This window comes from Thrips palmi, unplaced genomic scaffold, assembly GCF_012932325.1.
Source record: "Thrips palmi isolate BJ-2018 unplaced genomic scaffold, TpBJ-2018v1 HiC_scaffold_8, whole genome shotgun sequence".
Lineage (NCBI taxonomy): Eukaryota > Metazoa > Arthropoda > Insecta > Thysanoptera > Thripidae > Thrips > Thrips palmi.
The window spans coordinates 8724508-8737646 of record NW_023144635.1 but is presented as its reverse complement, the minus strand read 5'-3'; the positions used below and the strand labels follow the sequence as shown (position 1 = coordinate 8737646).

Sequence of the window (13139 nt, the reverse complement as noted above, 5' to 3'; positions counted from 1 at the left end):
AAAGTTGCTTGTCAAAACAAAAAAGTAGTTGGCGCCAGCTTTTGGATTTGAATGATAATTGCATCGCTGGACGCGCGTCGCTTCAGCCCCGCACTCACCCTCTGGAAATGGTCGCCGTCGGGGTCGTTGGAGTCCTGGGCGAGGCACAGCTTGAGCAGCACGTCCTCCAGGGTGGAGCAGGACAGGGCGGCCAGGAGGTGGTCGGGCGTGTCCTCGGCCAGCAGCGCCCCGCGCCGCATCAGCCCCACCTGTGGGCAGAGTGTTCACGTGTACGCCGTGGCTGAGAGGGCTCGTATAAACGCGACCAAACTTTTTTCCAGAGGCATACTGTTTTACGCCTGGCTACTGTTCGAACGGCGCGCTACACTCGCGTTGCACCAGAGCCAGGGCAGCCGGGGCCCTGGGCTGCCGGTCGTGAAGCAACCCGCCGTGCTGCGCGAAGGCGGCCCAGAGCCCCCACGGCCCCCACGGCCGTTGCTCCGCGCTGCGCTCTGCGCGGCGGGTTGCCCCACAGCGCCTGCGGGCGGCGGCCTGGCTTCGGCGGCCGGGCCCGGCGCGACGGGCAGGTTGCAGGGACAGGCGCTCGGCCGCCTCTCGCGCGCTCAACTCACCACGTGCGCCTGCCGCGCCTCCTCGATGTAGTGCGTGGTGATGATGACGGTGGTCCGACCGCACGCCGTCAGGTGCAGGAGGTGGTCCCAAATGCTGCCGAAGGCCAAAGGCAAAAGGTCAGGTAGGTGCTGGAAATGCCGGCAATGCCCAAACCGAACACCCGCATGTCCGCAATCGAATGAGGAGCAGGTTTTCGCTTCGATGAATTCAAAATGTGTGAGAGAAATGAAAACACCAAGCCCGATCAGCCAATCAAAATAAAATGATTGTCACCGATCTTTACCGATGCGAACGGCCGCTAGGGGAACGCCCTCGGGGACCAACCTCTGTCGGACGATGGAGTCCACGCCGACGGTAGGCTCGTCCAGGATGAGCAGAGGTGGTTGGTGGAGCAGCGCCACGGCCAGGGAGACGCGCCTCTGCTGACCGCCACTGGAAAGGAAAAACACCGAGGCATTTGCGAAAATGAGTCAGGAGCGGGGCGCGTGGGAACGCCTGCGCCGAACGGCCGAGCACTCATGGGGCTCGAGACGTGAGGCTGGCGGGGCGGGGCGGGGCTGGGCGCACCTCAGGTTGCACACCAGCCGGTGCTCGCTGGGCAGGTCGAGCAGCTTGAGCAGAATGGCCCTCTGCTTCTCGATGCTGGCGTTGGACATCCCGGCCAGCCAGCCGAAGTAGTTGAGCGTCTCTCGGATGGTGAAGCCGTCGGGCACAGCGAGTTCCTGCGGCAATTCATTCAGACAGGCGGTGAAGCAACCATAGTGGCGGCTGGGCTGCCGGCGTCAGAAAGTTGACACGGAATCCGAATGGTCGTGACCTTGGGGTCCGGTCCGCCAGGACGGCCAGGCCGCCGGGTGGCTTACCTGGGGCATGTAGCCGAGGGAGGGCCCGGGGATGCCGATGCCCGGCGTGCGCGGCTCCTTGCCGAACACGCTCACCGAGCCGGAGGTGAGCTTGTGCTGGCCCACCATGGCGCGCAGCACGGTGGTCTTGCCGCAGCCGCTCGCGCCCAGCAGCGCGTATCTGCGATGCACATCGCGCGGGTCAAAGGTTGCAAGTCATTCAGATGGCATTTCCCTTCCGAGGATAAATGCTGGCCGGCGACCGTACTGGAACCGTTTTGTCTCCCGTTTATTGTTGTCGTGTTTTAAATGTGAGCCCAGACAGGCGGATCGCTAAGTTTCCGCATAAGCCAATGATTTGGTCGTCGTGTTTGATTTCTTTCGTGAGTTGCTTGCCAACTGCGGTGTTTACCACACCGGAGATAAAAAAAAACAATCCGCGCGGAGAAATAAGAAGAGAAAGAGAAAGAAAGTTTTGATAGTCTATGCAAATATTGACAGTCGTTCCGAAAACTACAGAGTGAATGTATTTTTCACCCTTCCCATAGTGTGTATGGGCCCCCAGACCAGTGGTTCTCAACCTTAGGGTCGCGACCCCAAGTGGGGTCGCGAAAAAATTTTAAGGGGTCGCGGCGAGGTAGCTGGGGTCGTGTTTTGGGCCGATTTTAAGCAGCCACTGCGTCTGATCCGAGGCGGGCATTTTGCTCCCTCAACGGGCAATTGGTCTTTGAACCTTCCTTTAGCATGCCTTTGTTACGGAGTGTGATTATCAGTCTTAGTTTGGGAGCAGTATTGTCTCAAAGTTTACCAAAACGGTCAGAAATGTCTTTGAAAGATCGTGTTTTGGGCCGATTTTAAGCAGCCACTGCGTCTGACCCGAGGCGGTATTTCGTCCTCCTTCAACGGGCAATTGGTCTTTGGACCTTCCTTTAGCATGCCTTTGTTACGGAGTGTGATTATCAGTCTTAGTTTGGGAGCAGTATTGTCTCAAAGTTGGCCGAAACGCTCAGAAATGTCTTTGAAAAACCGTTGTGACTGTTTTGGTCAACTTTGAGACAATACTGCTCCCAAACTAAGACTGATAATCGCATTCCGTAACAGAGGCATGCTAAAGGAAGGTCCAAAGAACAATTGCCCGTTGAGGGAGCAAAATGCCCGGCTCGGATCAGACGCAGTGGCTGCTTAAAATCGACCCAAAACATGATTTTTCAAAGACATTTTTGAGCGTTTTGGCCAACTTTGAGACAATACTGCCCCCAAACTAAGACTGATAATCGCACTCCGTAACAGAGGCATGCTAAAGGAAAGTCCAAAGACCATTTGCCCGTTGAGGGAGCAAAATGCCCGGCTCGGATCAGACGCAGTGGCTGCTTAAAATCGACCCAAAACATGATTTTTCAAAGACATTTTTGAGCGTTTTGGCCAACTTTGAGACAATACTGCCCCCAAACTAAGACTGATAATCGCACTCCGTAACAGAGGCATGCTAAAGGAAAGTCCAAAGACCAATTGCCCGTTGAGGGAGCAAAATGCCCGCCGGATCAGACGCAGTGGCATGCTAAAGGAGGGGTCCCGTGGGGTCGTGAAACTTTTCCTGGGGGTCGCGGAAATTTTTGGCTACAAATTTGGGGTCGCGAGCCGAGAAAGGTTGAGAACCGCTGCCCCAGACTGTCTCAGCTGTCTCATCTTGACTAATTGACTAGTTCATTTTGAAGCTTCAAGTCACGGGCACGTTGCAGACACCTGGCCATCCACGTGCTGAGATAAAGGAGGACAACTAACAGGACACCCAAGCCTCTCACACTGGGTTTTCCCCCTCAGGTCCGCATCGTCAGGCCGATTTAGTGGTGTGTCCGCGACGTGCCACTGGCAGACAAACCGGATGATTCACCCGGACATAGTCCCATCCGACGGTCAGGGCGTGGGTTGTGCGGAGTAGGGGATTCAAGTTGCCCTTTGAAGTACTCACATGCTGCCCTTTGAAGTACTCACATGCTGCCCTGGCGCACCGTCATGTTGAAGTCGCTGAGCACTTGGTGCGACGACGGCTTGCCGGTGAGAATGTCGTTGAGGCTGTAGTTGACGTAGGTGTGGTGGCCCTGGCGCACGCTGACGGCCACGTCGGCGCCCGCACGCGCCACGGCGCCCATCGGGAACATGAGCACGGCCTCCTTGCCGTCATCGCCGAGGCGCGCGCCGCCGGGGCCGCCGGGACTACCCCGCGACCACGAGCCGCTGGGCGACGGCGTCGACGCCGGGGTGACGTAGCCTGGACTCCAGGGGTCCACCGTATCGATGTCGTCCACGGCCATGGTGAAGCCTGCGGCAAAGTCGAGGTGGTGAGGCGAGAAGTCATGACTTGTCCGCAGACAAGCGAGTTGACCGAATATCTTGGTCGTGGTTTGGCTGGCCGCCGCCTCGCCGCATCCGGGACGCGGACGGGGCCGAGGTCTCGGACCACGCCGTGTTCTTGGGGCCGTCTGGTACGCTGGGTGGGAGCGCTTTCCGAATCGCGGCATCGCGGCGCGGTTTGTTGCCGCAACGGCCGAGGGCTGCACCACACCGCGCAGCACCGCGCAGCACCGCGCAGCCTCCGGTGTCAAGTCCACCCTCTGCCCGCCCCGCCCCGCCCCGCCCCGCCCCGCCCCGCAGCGCCTCAAGGTTGCCGGTAGCCATCAGGAACCGCGCCGGTGGACTCAGCCCGTCGTTGCGAACCAGCCCCAGCCCGCCAGCGGCCTGACCCAATTTTCGAACGTGAATATGTGTGCGTGTCGGTGTGTGTCGGTGTCGCGTATTGTCCCGCTGCATACGCCATACGCCCTCCGCGTGCAGCGCCGCAGCGGCGTGGGGGTGGCGCGTTGCGCAACCGCCGGCAACCGCCCTGCAGGCAGGCCGAAGGTGCCGAAGGCAGGCCTGATTCCGCACAGTGTGCCCGTCGGTCTATCTCTCTCCCACCGGTATGGAGCGCCCCATGAGTGCGAGAGAGAGAGAGACCTCCAACTCGGAATCAGCTTCAGGCCGCGGCCGCGCCCAGAGCTGTCCAGAGAGGCCGCGCTGACGCTGATGCGCTGTCCGCGGTCCAGCTGAGCGGCATGCGCGGCGGCGGTGGCGCGGAGGAACCAGCAGGCCGATTCCGAGCTGCGCTCTCGCTGTCTCTCTCGCACTCGTGGGGCGGCCCGGAACGGCCCGTAAGGGCGCGAGAGAGACAGCGACGAAAGCGGTGCTCGGAATCGGACAGCCGGGGGAACCAGCTACCGGCCTGCCGGCCCGCCCGGCTGGAAGGCGAGGCGCTGGGAGGGGGCGGGGGGCGGCGCTCAATGAGTGTGAGAAAGACAGACAGAGCCCATCCAGCGGCTTGCGCCACCGCCACCGCACCAGATACATTGATGTCAACACGCGCCGAGTGCCCGCGGACTCACGGACTCTCGGGAGGAAGGAGGGGCCCGCTGCCCGCGCCCGCTGCCCCGGCGTCCGCGTCCTGGACCAGCCCGCGGCGAAGCACAGTGGGCCAGAAGACCGGTGGAGGCGGCCAAAATTCTAGGCTCGTTTTGAGCTCCAGAGTCGCTAACTAGGACTCGAATCGAGCGTGTGACCCCACCAATAGATTGCTCTCCGAACGAGCAATCCATTGGTGGGGTCACACGTTCGGTTCGAGCCCCATTCAGCGAATCTGGAGCTCAAAACGCGTCTAGAGTTTTGGGGTTTTGGCCGCATCCTGCGGTCTTCTGGCCCACTGTGCGAATCTTCTGGCCCACTGTGCGAAGGCGGCGAAGGCTGCGCCGTCCGACTTTGGCGCGGCGCCTCCGCGAAACAGCCGCGCCGTTTTTTTTTTCAGCAGCAACAGCAGCGTGATGCCGCGCAACGCTGCGCCCCGCGGAGGAGGCCGAGCACGGCGACGCAGAGGACCCACGTTTTCGACTGCTCCACACCGACCCACCCGCGCAGTGTTGCGGCAGGCCGAGGCAGGCGGGTTGCCGGTGAAGGGAAGGGGCATGGTGCTTGGTGCTCGGGGCCCTGCCGGCCTGCCGGTTTCGGTCCGGTTGTAGAACCTTCCCTCCCTTCCCCCACCTCGCCCTGCAGCGTCCAGCCAGCGTCCAGCAGCTCAGCAGCAGGCCTGTACCACTTCCCTGCTCCACATCACACCGCCGCGCCGCGGAGCGGCCAATGGTCCGCGCCATTTCCTCTTCTCTCTGTCTGTCTCTCTCTGTCTGGCATGATTGGAACACAAACTTGGCAGCGGGCTATATTTGTTCGGAAACGCGCCTTCGGCCTCTTGGTAAGGGATCGCTCCCGTTCCGCAATCCACGCGGCCATTTGAGACTGCGTCAGACCACCCACAACACACCCAGCCCAGCCTAGTTATCGCGTGAAAACAGAGGAGGAGCGATTGCTTGAATGGCTGCCTACCTCCTGGAAGCCGCGGCTAATTGGTCTGAGACTGGGAGGAGGAGGTGGGAGGGGGGGGGAGTAGCGACAATTGTTTTGCAGTGACGAGGAGACGGGAGGCAGGAGGTGAAGTAAGTGAAGCCGGCGAGGGCCGAGACCGCCGAGACCGCCGAGACTCCGTGGCTATGCGGCAGCTCGTTGTCGCACTGCTCGCTGATTCCGCACATTTGCTGTCGGCGCTCTGTCTCTTTCGCACTCGCAGTGGGGTGGGGTGTCCCGCAGAGGAGCGAGGGAGACGCAGTGACGACGCGCCGTGCGGAATGGGCCTGCCGCTGCGCGATGATTGGTCCGCGATGCGACGGCGCGACAGAGACACGCGATTTCCCGCCGAGCACGCGCCAATTACACGCCGGCCTTTCCGATCCCGCACGCCGTCTCTCTCGCACCTCTACGGGCCGCCGCACGAGTGCGAGGGAGACGGAGCGACGACGGTGTGCTCAAGCTTTACAACCGCCACCTAATTACCTCATGTCTAGTGCGACAGAGTGCGCGACCGATATGGCAGGACATCTTTCTCACTCAGCAGGACGCGAACGGCAGCCAACTGGAAGACGAAACCGCGAGCGGAGACTCTGGCCGGCAATGAGAAAAGCAATTGCGCGGTGCGCTGCCCGGCGCTGCCCGGCGCTGCCCGCAGATCGCGATGGTCCCCGTGGCCGCCATCGGCCGCCATCGGGCTGGGCTTGGCTCTGCCAGGCTTCGCAAGGCTTGGCCCGAAGGTGGTTCACTGGTCTTCTCCCTCGGCCGTTGCCGTTGTCGCTTCCGGGCTGCCAGTGTGCCAGTGCTGGAACGCTTCGGCGATACTCCTCGTCTGCTTTTCAGGCCCAAGCAAAGATTGTCTGGAATCGCGCGGAAGGAGTGGAGGACACCCGCCGGGCGACAACAAAACTCCAGGCGACGGCCGGTCTGCCGTTCTGGCCCGCTGCGCAGGAAGCCGTCCCGTCACCTTCTGGTGCTCGCGGTGACCGCAGCCAGGCAGGCAGGCAGGCAGGGCAGGCAGGCAGGCAGGCAGGCAGGCAGGCAGGCAGGCAGGCAGGCAGGCAGGCTGCGCCATTTAGATGCAGCGTGGGCGGGACGGGCACCGTGGCGCCGAGCAAAATGCTGTGGGTTTCGCGCACTACAGGGGCCCACCATCAGCGGGCCGCTCCCGAATCGGCGGTTCGCCTCGCTCTGTCCCTCTCGCACCCCTCCGCAACGCCACACCAGTGCGAGAGAGACACGTCGGCGAACGAGGCGCGGAGCGCAATCAATCTGCCGCTACCGGTTAACCCGGGACGCCGGGATGGCAGGTGAATTATAAGAGCAAAGCGGAGCTGGCGGAGAGGAACGCGCGTGCAACTTTGTGGCGGTTTGTTGCTTGGACTCGATACTCCGTCATCGCGTCGGATGCCTCGCCTCGGAACCGGCCGCGCCAAGTGTCTTGTCGCGTGGACAGGACCACACGGAAAACATACCGAACCCGCCGAATGGCACGGCGCACTGTCCGCGAGTGTGTCTCACGCGCTCTTGAGAGTACATCGTTTGCTTCCCTTACTAATTATTCCGGGACTGTGTTTGACTTGGAGCGAAACCCGGAACACGGCGAGGAAGAGGCTCATCTTTGGGGAGCTGGCCTCTCAGTGAAAACGAAAACGTGCCATTTCGAGCGTGTGCTCCCGAAGGTAGAATAATTTCGGTGCGCATAATTGGGATGGAATCGTACAGAAACTTTTGATGAGGGCCTAGAAAGAAGGAAAGAAGAAAAGAAGAAAAAAGGACGCGTCTTCTTGCGAGCGGGATAAAAATAAACGAGCGTTGTTGTTGTTGATGTCGAAAATACTAGAATACGCAACGTTAATACGGCTTATTATGGCTGAGGCTGTTTCCGAAGCAGGAGTGGTCTTCTCCCTTCAGTGACCGAGCCCGACACGGCCTAACCGCCAAAACAACAAACCGGCGCAAACCAGCGAACCAGCGCGACTGGTAAACACACCAGGCCGCGGGCATATTCCACGCGAATGTTCCAGTGACCTCGCACCGCGACTCGCACTTTCTCATGAGACCTTTGCACCTGGCGGTGGTCTGGTCCGCGTCTGGTCCGATAGAAGAATCTCCCAACAAAACAACGACGCGTCGCGGGGAGGAGAGGGTCTTGGTGGGGACTAGAGAGACCAAACGAGCGGACTTGGCTGTCCGTTTGTCCGGAAACAAACGAAGGTGCGAGCTTCGGCTCGTTCGGCTCCGTTTCGTGCCGAGCCGGGCGGGCGGACACGGCAAAGCTCGCCAGGCTCGGACGCCGAAGCGACCCGAAGAGCGGCCGACGGGTCGCTCGGAGCCGAACGACAGCCGCTAGATTGAACCTTTGACTACCAGAGGGCAGCACCTGTCGGGATGGTTTGTGACAGCTGCTGGGCGAGGGGTGAGGCGGGGGTCTCTATTGGACTGCTTCCGAAAAAAGCGGGTGTCGATCCGGAAACAGAGGTTTCAACGAGCGTTCGGTGACGAGTTCGGGTATCTTCGGCAGCCGAAAAATGCTTCGGCTCGCAACACATGCCGAAAGCCGCCGACAGCAGTGTCCGCTCATTTGGTCTCTCTAGTGGGGACCGGAGCGAGGAGCGAGCGCCTGCGGATGTTGGGGTAGGCCCGCCCGCAACGCGGAGCTGTCGTGCGGAGCGGCATCCAGCACTTCGCAGGCGCTAGGGCAGGGCTCGGCGGAGGGCTCCAACACGCCCCCAAGGGCCCCCAGAGAACGGATCTACAAGACCAACCCAGAGCGCGACGCCCGGCAGGCCGTCAGGCCGGCAGGCCAAATTCGCGCCTCTTGCCCGCCCCCATCAACAAATTACTGTTACTCTGCCCCCCCTCTTTTTTCGGGGCATGTTTGGGCCCACAGCAACAACAGGTACGCCCCGCACATTGCGGAGAAGGTACTCCCTCGGCGACTCGAATCTCGAGGGACGAGCTGGGCCGCCGGACCGCTGGACTCGGACCGGTTTCGACTCCGACAGACAAAGCACCAAGCAAGGCGAAGCAAGGCGCGCCGGGCGCCACGAGGTGTGCGCAGTGCGGACGCGTGGCCGCCCCTGTCTGCCATTCGGCCCATTCGGCCCATTCGGCCCAGCGCCCTGTCTCTCTCGCGCACCCATGGCGTGTCCTGCCCCGCGGGGGTGCGAGAGAGACAGCGGCGACACGTTGCCCGGAATCAGTTGTCTCATACGGGGACCAAAGCCGGTCGCCGAACAGCGGGACGGACGCCAGATTGCGACGGGGGCCGCGGTCACAAGGACGCGGCGACGCGGCGACGCGGCGACGCGGCGACACACCGACCGGGCGGCAAGATCAGGGCCAGCGGCAGCAGGCAGTGGACCGCCAGGCCGCCAGGCAGAGGCGGCACACCAAACCGCGGTGGAGTTTCGGCCGGGCCGCACACCGCCCCGAAACGACCAAGCGGTCCGCCAATGGCACCAATCGCGCGTCCGCGTCCACGCCGATGGCCCCGCTATGGCCGCTGTGGCCCGCTGGGGTCGGCTGGGGTGATGTCACACTCGCATTCGCGAGGTGCGGGGTGCGGGACTTGGGCGGCGAGCGGCAAGGCGAAGGCCACGAGGAAACGCCACGCCGCCGCTGACGCCGACGCGTCCTGCGAGTCCTGCACCCCCCGAGGATGCAGGCCGCCACGGCGGAGCTGGTGGAGCGCGCTGCCGCGGAGTGACGAGCGTCGCCTTAACGACGCCATCACCGCCATCATGACGGTCATGACGGTCATGATGGCGAACCGCAATAAGCAGCCGACGGATTCACAACAGTGGTTTCTGCGAGAGAGACAGCAGACAGAGCGCGTGCAGAGCCTGGCTGCTGCGCGGCGGCGTGGCGCGGCGTGGCTGGCTCGGTGGCGGGGGCTTCACCTGCGGGTCACCACCGCGTCGCCGACCGTCGCCGACGCGCATCATCATCATCATCGCCTCGTCGAGGAAGCCCCGTCTGGTTGTGTGCCGGGGTTTTTCCACTCTCGCCGTGTGCACCTCCCTCTCGCTCCCTCTCGATCCCTTCACGCGGTCCTTGCTCCGCCACTGTAGCCAGCGATGCATTCTTGCGCGCGCGCGCGCGCGCGTGTGTGTGTTTGTGCGTGTGTGTGCGCATGTTAGGTAATCCCGTGGATGGACGCGCGGCGGTCGCTCCAGGTGCAGGTCCTTCCCCCGCGAGGCGAGGCCCTGTCTGCTGCCATCCACTTCCTCGGACCTTGAGGGTCCAGCCTCGTCCTTGGATCAGACGGGCCTAGGCAGGCCAAGGACACGAAGGCCGAGCGGCGGCACTGCGCAGGCACTATGCGCAGGCACTATGCGCAGGCACTATGCGACCAGCTCGTACAATTAACGAATCAAGTTGTCTTTCTCATCCGTCTCACTCGCCCATCCCAGTGCAGCACCTCATCAACCCATGAATGCGGTTACCGGGCCCGCTTCAAGATGCACATCTACCAGCATGGAGTCCGGAATGCACCGGGCCCGCTTCAAGACATCAAGTCACACATCATCAGTCAGAGTCGCGTAGAACAGCGAGTCCGGCGATCGTTTGCATGATGAGATGAGGTTTTGACCTTTTGGCGGTGTTGTTATTAGTAAACAGGAAAGCTTTTTGCTCTCGCTAATCTAGCCGAAGGGACTCAATCTCACTGCGAAACATTTAGTGCTGGTTGCCGGCCAGCCAGATAAGGTGACTACTTTCGCCCACCCTACTATCATTTCGGTTCGAAACCGGCGCTGTTTTAGAGGTCCAGGAGGCACTCCCACCCCTACAGCCTACAATTTTCATAACTGTACACTCCTTCACTGTGCACAGACGCCAAACAAATAATCACGTACAGAAGCAAGGGAGACTGCGCATGCCAGTGTAGCAGTGGGATAAGGATGGGCAAAAAGTTGTCTGCACTGGTTTGGCACTGGTCAGGCATCGGCTGGCCGAAGCCGAGCACTGCTTTCGTCTCGTCGCAGTCTCTCTCGCTCTCTTGGCCCCGTGAGTGCGAGAGGGACAGAGCGGCGAGATCGGCGCTCGGAATGAGCCTGTTGGAGTGCGAGCCGTGCGAGCGAGCAGCACCACGGGGATGCAGTGACCTCACTGTCATGCCAGGCGCAGCGCGCAGCCCGGCGCAGCCGCAGCCAGGCGGCGGACTGCAACAAAAGCAAGTCCTGCACATGGGGATTCCCGCCTGCGCTTCCTGCTACACCGGCCGAGGGCTGAGGCTGAACCGGCTTGGCGGGCTTGGCTTCGTCCAGATTCAGCTTCACCATGCTTCGCCCCACTTCACCCTAGCTTCGCCATGCTTCACCCCACTTCACCCTAGCTTCGCCCTGCTTCGCCCCGCTTCACCCTCTACGCGATGCTCTTTTGTCGTTCGGCGGCCGAGTGTCGTTCGCATTGTTGTCCGTGAGTCACCGCGAGTCCCCCATTCCCTCCCGCCGCGATTCCGGATCGCTTGTACTCATCGGTCACAAGATGCTCTCAATGCGTTTTTCGTGGTGGACAAAGTCAGTGCTCGGGCGCACGGAGTCACTCCTTTTGAGGCTGACTACTCCTGAACCGGCGAGCAACCAGTGCAGGGCCGGGCCGCCGCCGCACGCTACTCACCTGGACTGGGGGTGCTGGCCGTGCTGGCGGGCCGGGTAGGGTGGCGCCGGGTCGCCCTTAACGAGACGGCCAGCCGACGGCAGTCCAGGCCGATCCTGCTGGAGTCGATGAAGAGCGAGCCGCACGCGCGCGATGTGTCAGCAGAGCCTCGCCAACTCGCAACATAGCAGCAGCAGCGCCGCGCCGGGGAAGGACCGAGGACCAGCCTCCAGCACTGCTCTCCGGGCTGGCGGGGAGCTTTGGGCTGTTCGCGGGGGCTTCGTCTTCGTCACGGAGACTGCGAGTGAGTACACGCCGCAAAGGAGACCCCTGACACTTGTCTGGCAGGGCTTCTCCGCTTGCGCTCGACGAGCTCGCCTCTCGATTCGCTGGCTTGACCCGCGCCTCGCGTCTGCCTTGGACCGCGTCCGCTCTGGTCCACGCACTCGACTTGGACTGTCAGTGGCAAGAGTCCGAGCAGAACGGGAGCGACCCGGCACGGCACCGCCCGCCCTGCCCACCTGCCCCGCCCCAGGTCCACGCCGTCCCCCCTCGAAGCCCGCTCCCTCGCGTCCCGTCCCCTGCCGTTGCGGCGGCGCGGCGCTGCGCGGGGCTGCGGGGGGCGCGGAGGGCTGGGACCGTGGGTGCGGTGCGAAGCGCGGCGCACGCCAAGCGAGAACAAAGCCGGCCAGTTTAATTTGGCGGTTCAATCGAACTTGAACCGCGCATTTTACTGAGATTCTCTTCTTGTGATGACTACCTTCCCCACACCTCTTACACCACTCTTCCAAATCCCTGAATTTTGTCAAGTTAAAGCTAACAGGTACATCAAAAAGAAACACAAAACAGAAATGGAAGAAAATATTTTATTTTCTGTATTTGATGTAACGCAATACATATCAGATCAAGAGGCAAAAATATAATGAACTCTTTTTGTGGACAGAAGAGGAAAGATATTGTCTTTATATTGGCCTCAAAGTAAAGAAAGACATATTCAACTTACAAAGAGCAAAATCATGTGGACAGGACAGTGGATATCAATTGATGGCCCAGTTAGAGAAATTCTAAAACTACGTACTCTTACTCTTAAAGAATGAAGCACCATAAAAACCACTTAGAAGGAATATAAAAAGCGATAGTATTTGAAAGAAGTCAATCACAAATACCAGTTGCATTTCTAAGCCATCAGACAGCTTATCATATAACATGTCATTTGTGGCATAAAAGACTCATTTTACATATGTAACACCAAAGGAAGATCTGTGGCAGGCAGTGTTTCCAAATAATAATAATAATAATAATGATCATCATCATCATCAAAAACAGTGCACTTTACAAACAAAAACAAATGATCAAAAAGGCTCATTTATTAATTTTAAAACTTCCACACCAACCACAGCTTTCCTTTTGTCCTAAATGTACATAACAGAGCATAATCATTTTAATCTAATAACAAAGATTACCCTGTAAGATATTTTACTCCAATAAGAGCATAAATGATATGTTGGCCCCACAATAACCTAAAGAAACAGAAAACAGGAATTTAAATGAAAAAGCTGTTGCACTTTCACACAAATGCCCCTGTTTTCCTTTTGAACAAAATACATCTTACCAGATTCAGTAGAGACCGAATTTTTTCGGCTTCTACAACTTATT

The 13139-nt window shown here is 60.1% G+C and overlaps 1 protein-coding gene across 3 annotated transcripts in view; it reads right to left on the bottom strand.

Annotated features, from left to right (window-relative positions):
• The window catches only part of LOC117653060 (ABC transporter G family member 20-like), a 53966-nt gene that overhangs the window by 2355 nt on the left and 38472 nt on the right, over nucleotides 1–13139 (bottom strand). The window contains exons 1-7 of one of the 3 annotated variants that reach the window (XM_034398420.1): nucleotides 11505–11966; nucleotides 3447–3774; nucleotides 1476–1635; nucleotides 1180–1334; nucleotides 937–1044; nucleotides 612–705; nucleotides 99–248 (exon numbers count right to left, since the gene is read on the bottom strand). In XM_034398420.1, coding sequence (XP_034254311.1) covers nucleotides 99–248; nucleotides 612–705; nucleotides 937–1044; nucleotides 1180–1334; nucleotides 1476–1635; nucleotides 3447–3766 — 987 coding nt within the window. In that variant the 5' untranslated portion in view covers nucleotides 3767–3774; nucleotides 11505–11966. Of the gene's footprint in view, nucleotides 1–98; nucleotides 249–611; nucleotides 706–936; nucleotides 1045–1179; nucleotides 1335–1475; nucleotides 1636–3446; nucleotides 3775–7434; nucleotides 7781–11504; nucleotides 11967–13139 lie in introns of those variants that run through there. The other 2 variants (XM_034398418.1, XM_034398417.1) reach the window with 2 other exon arrangements.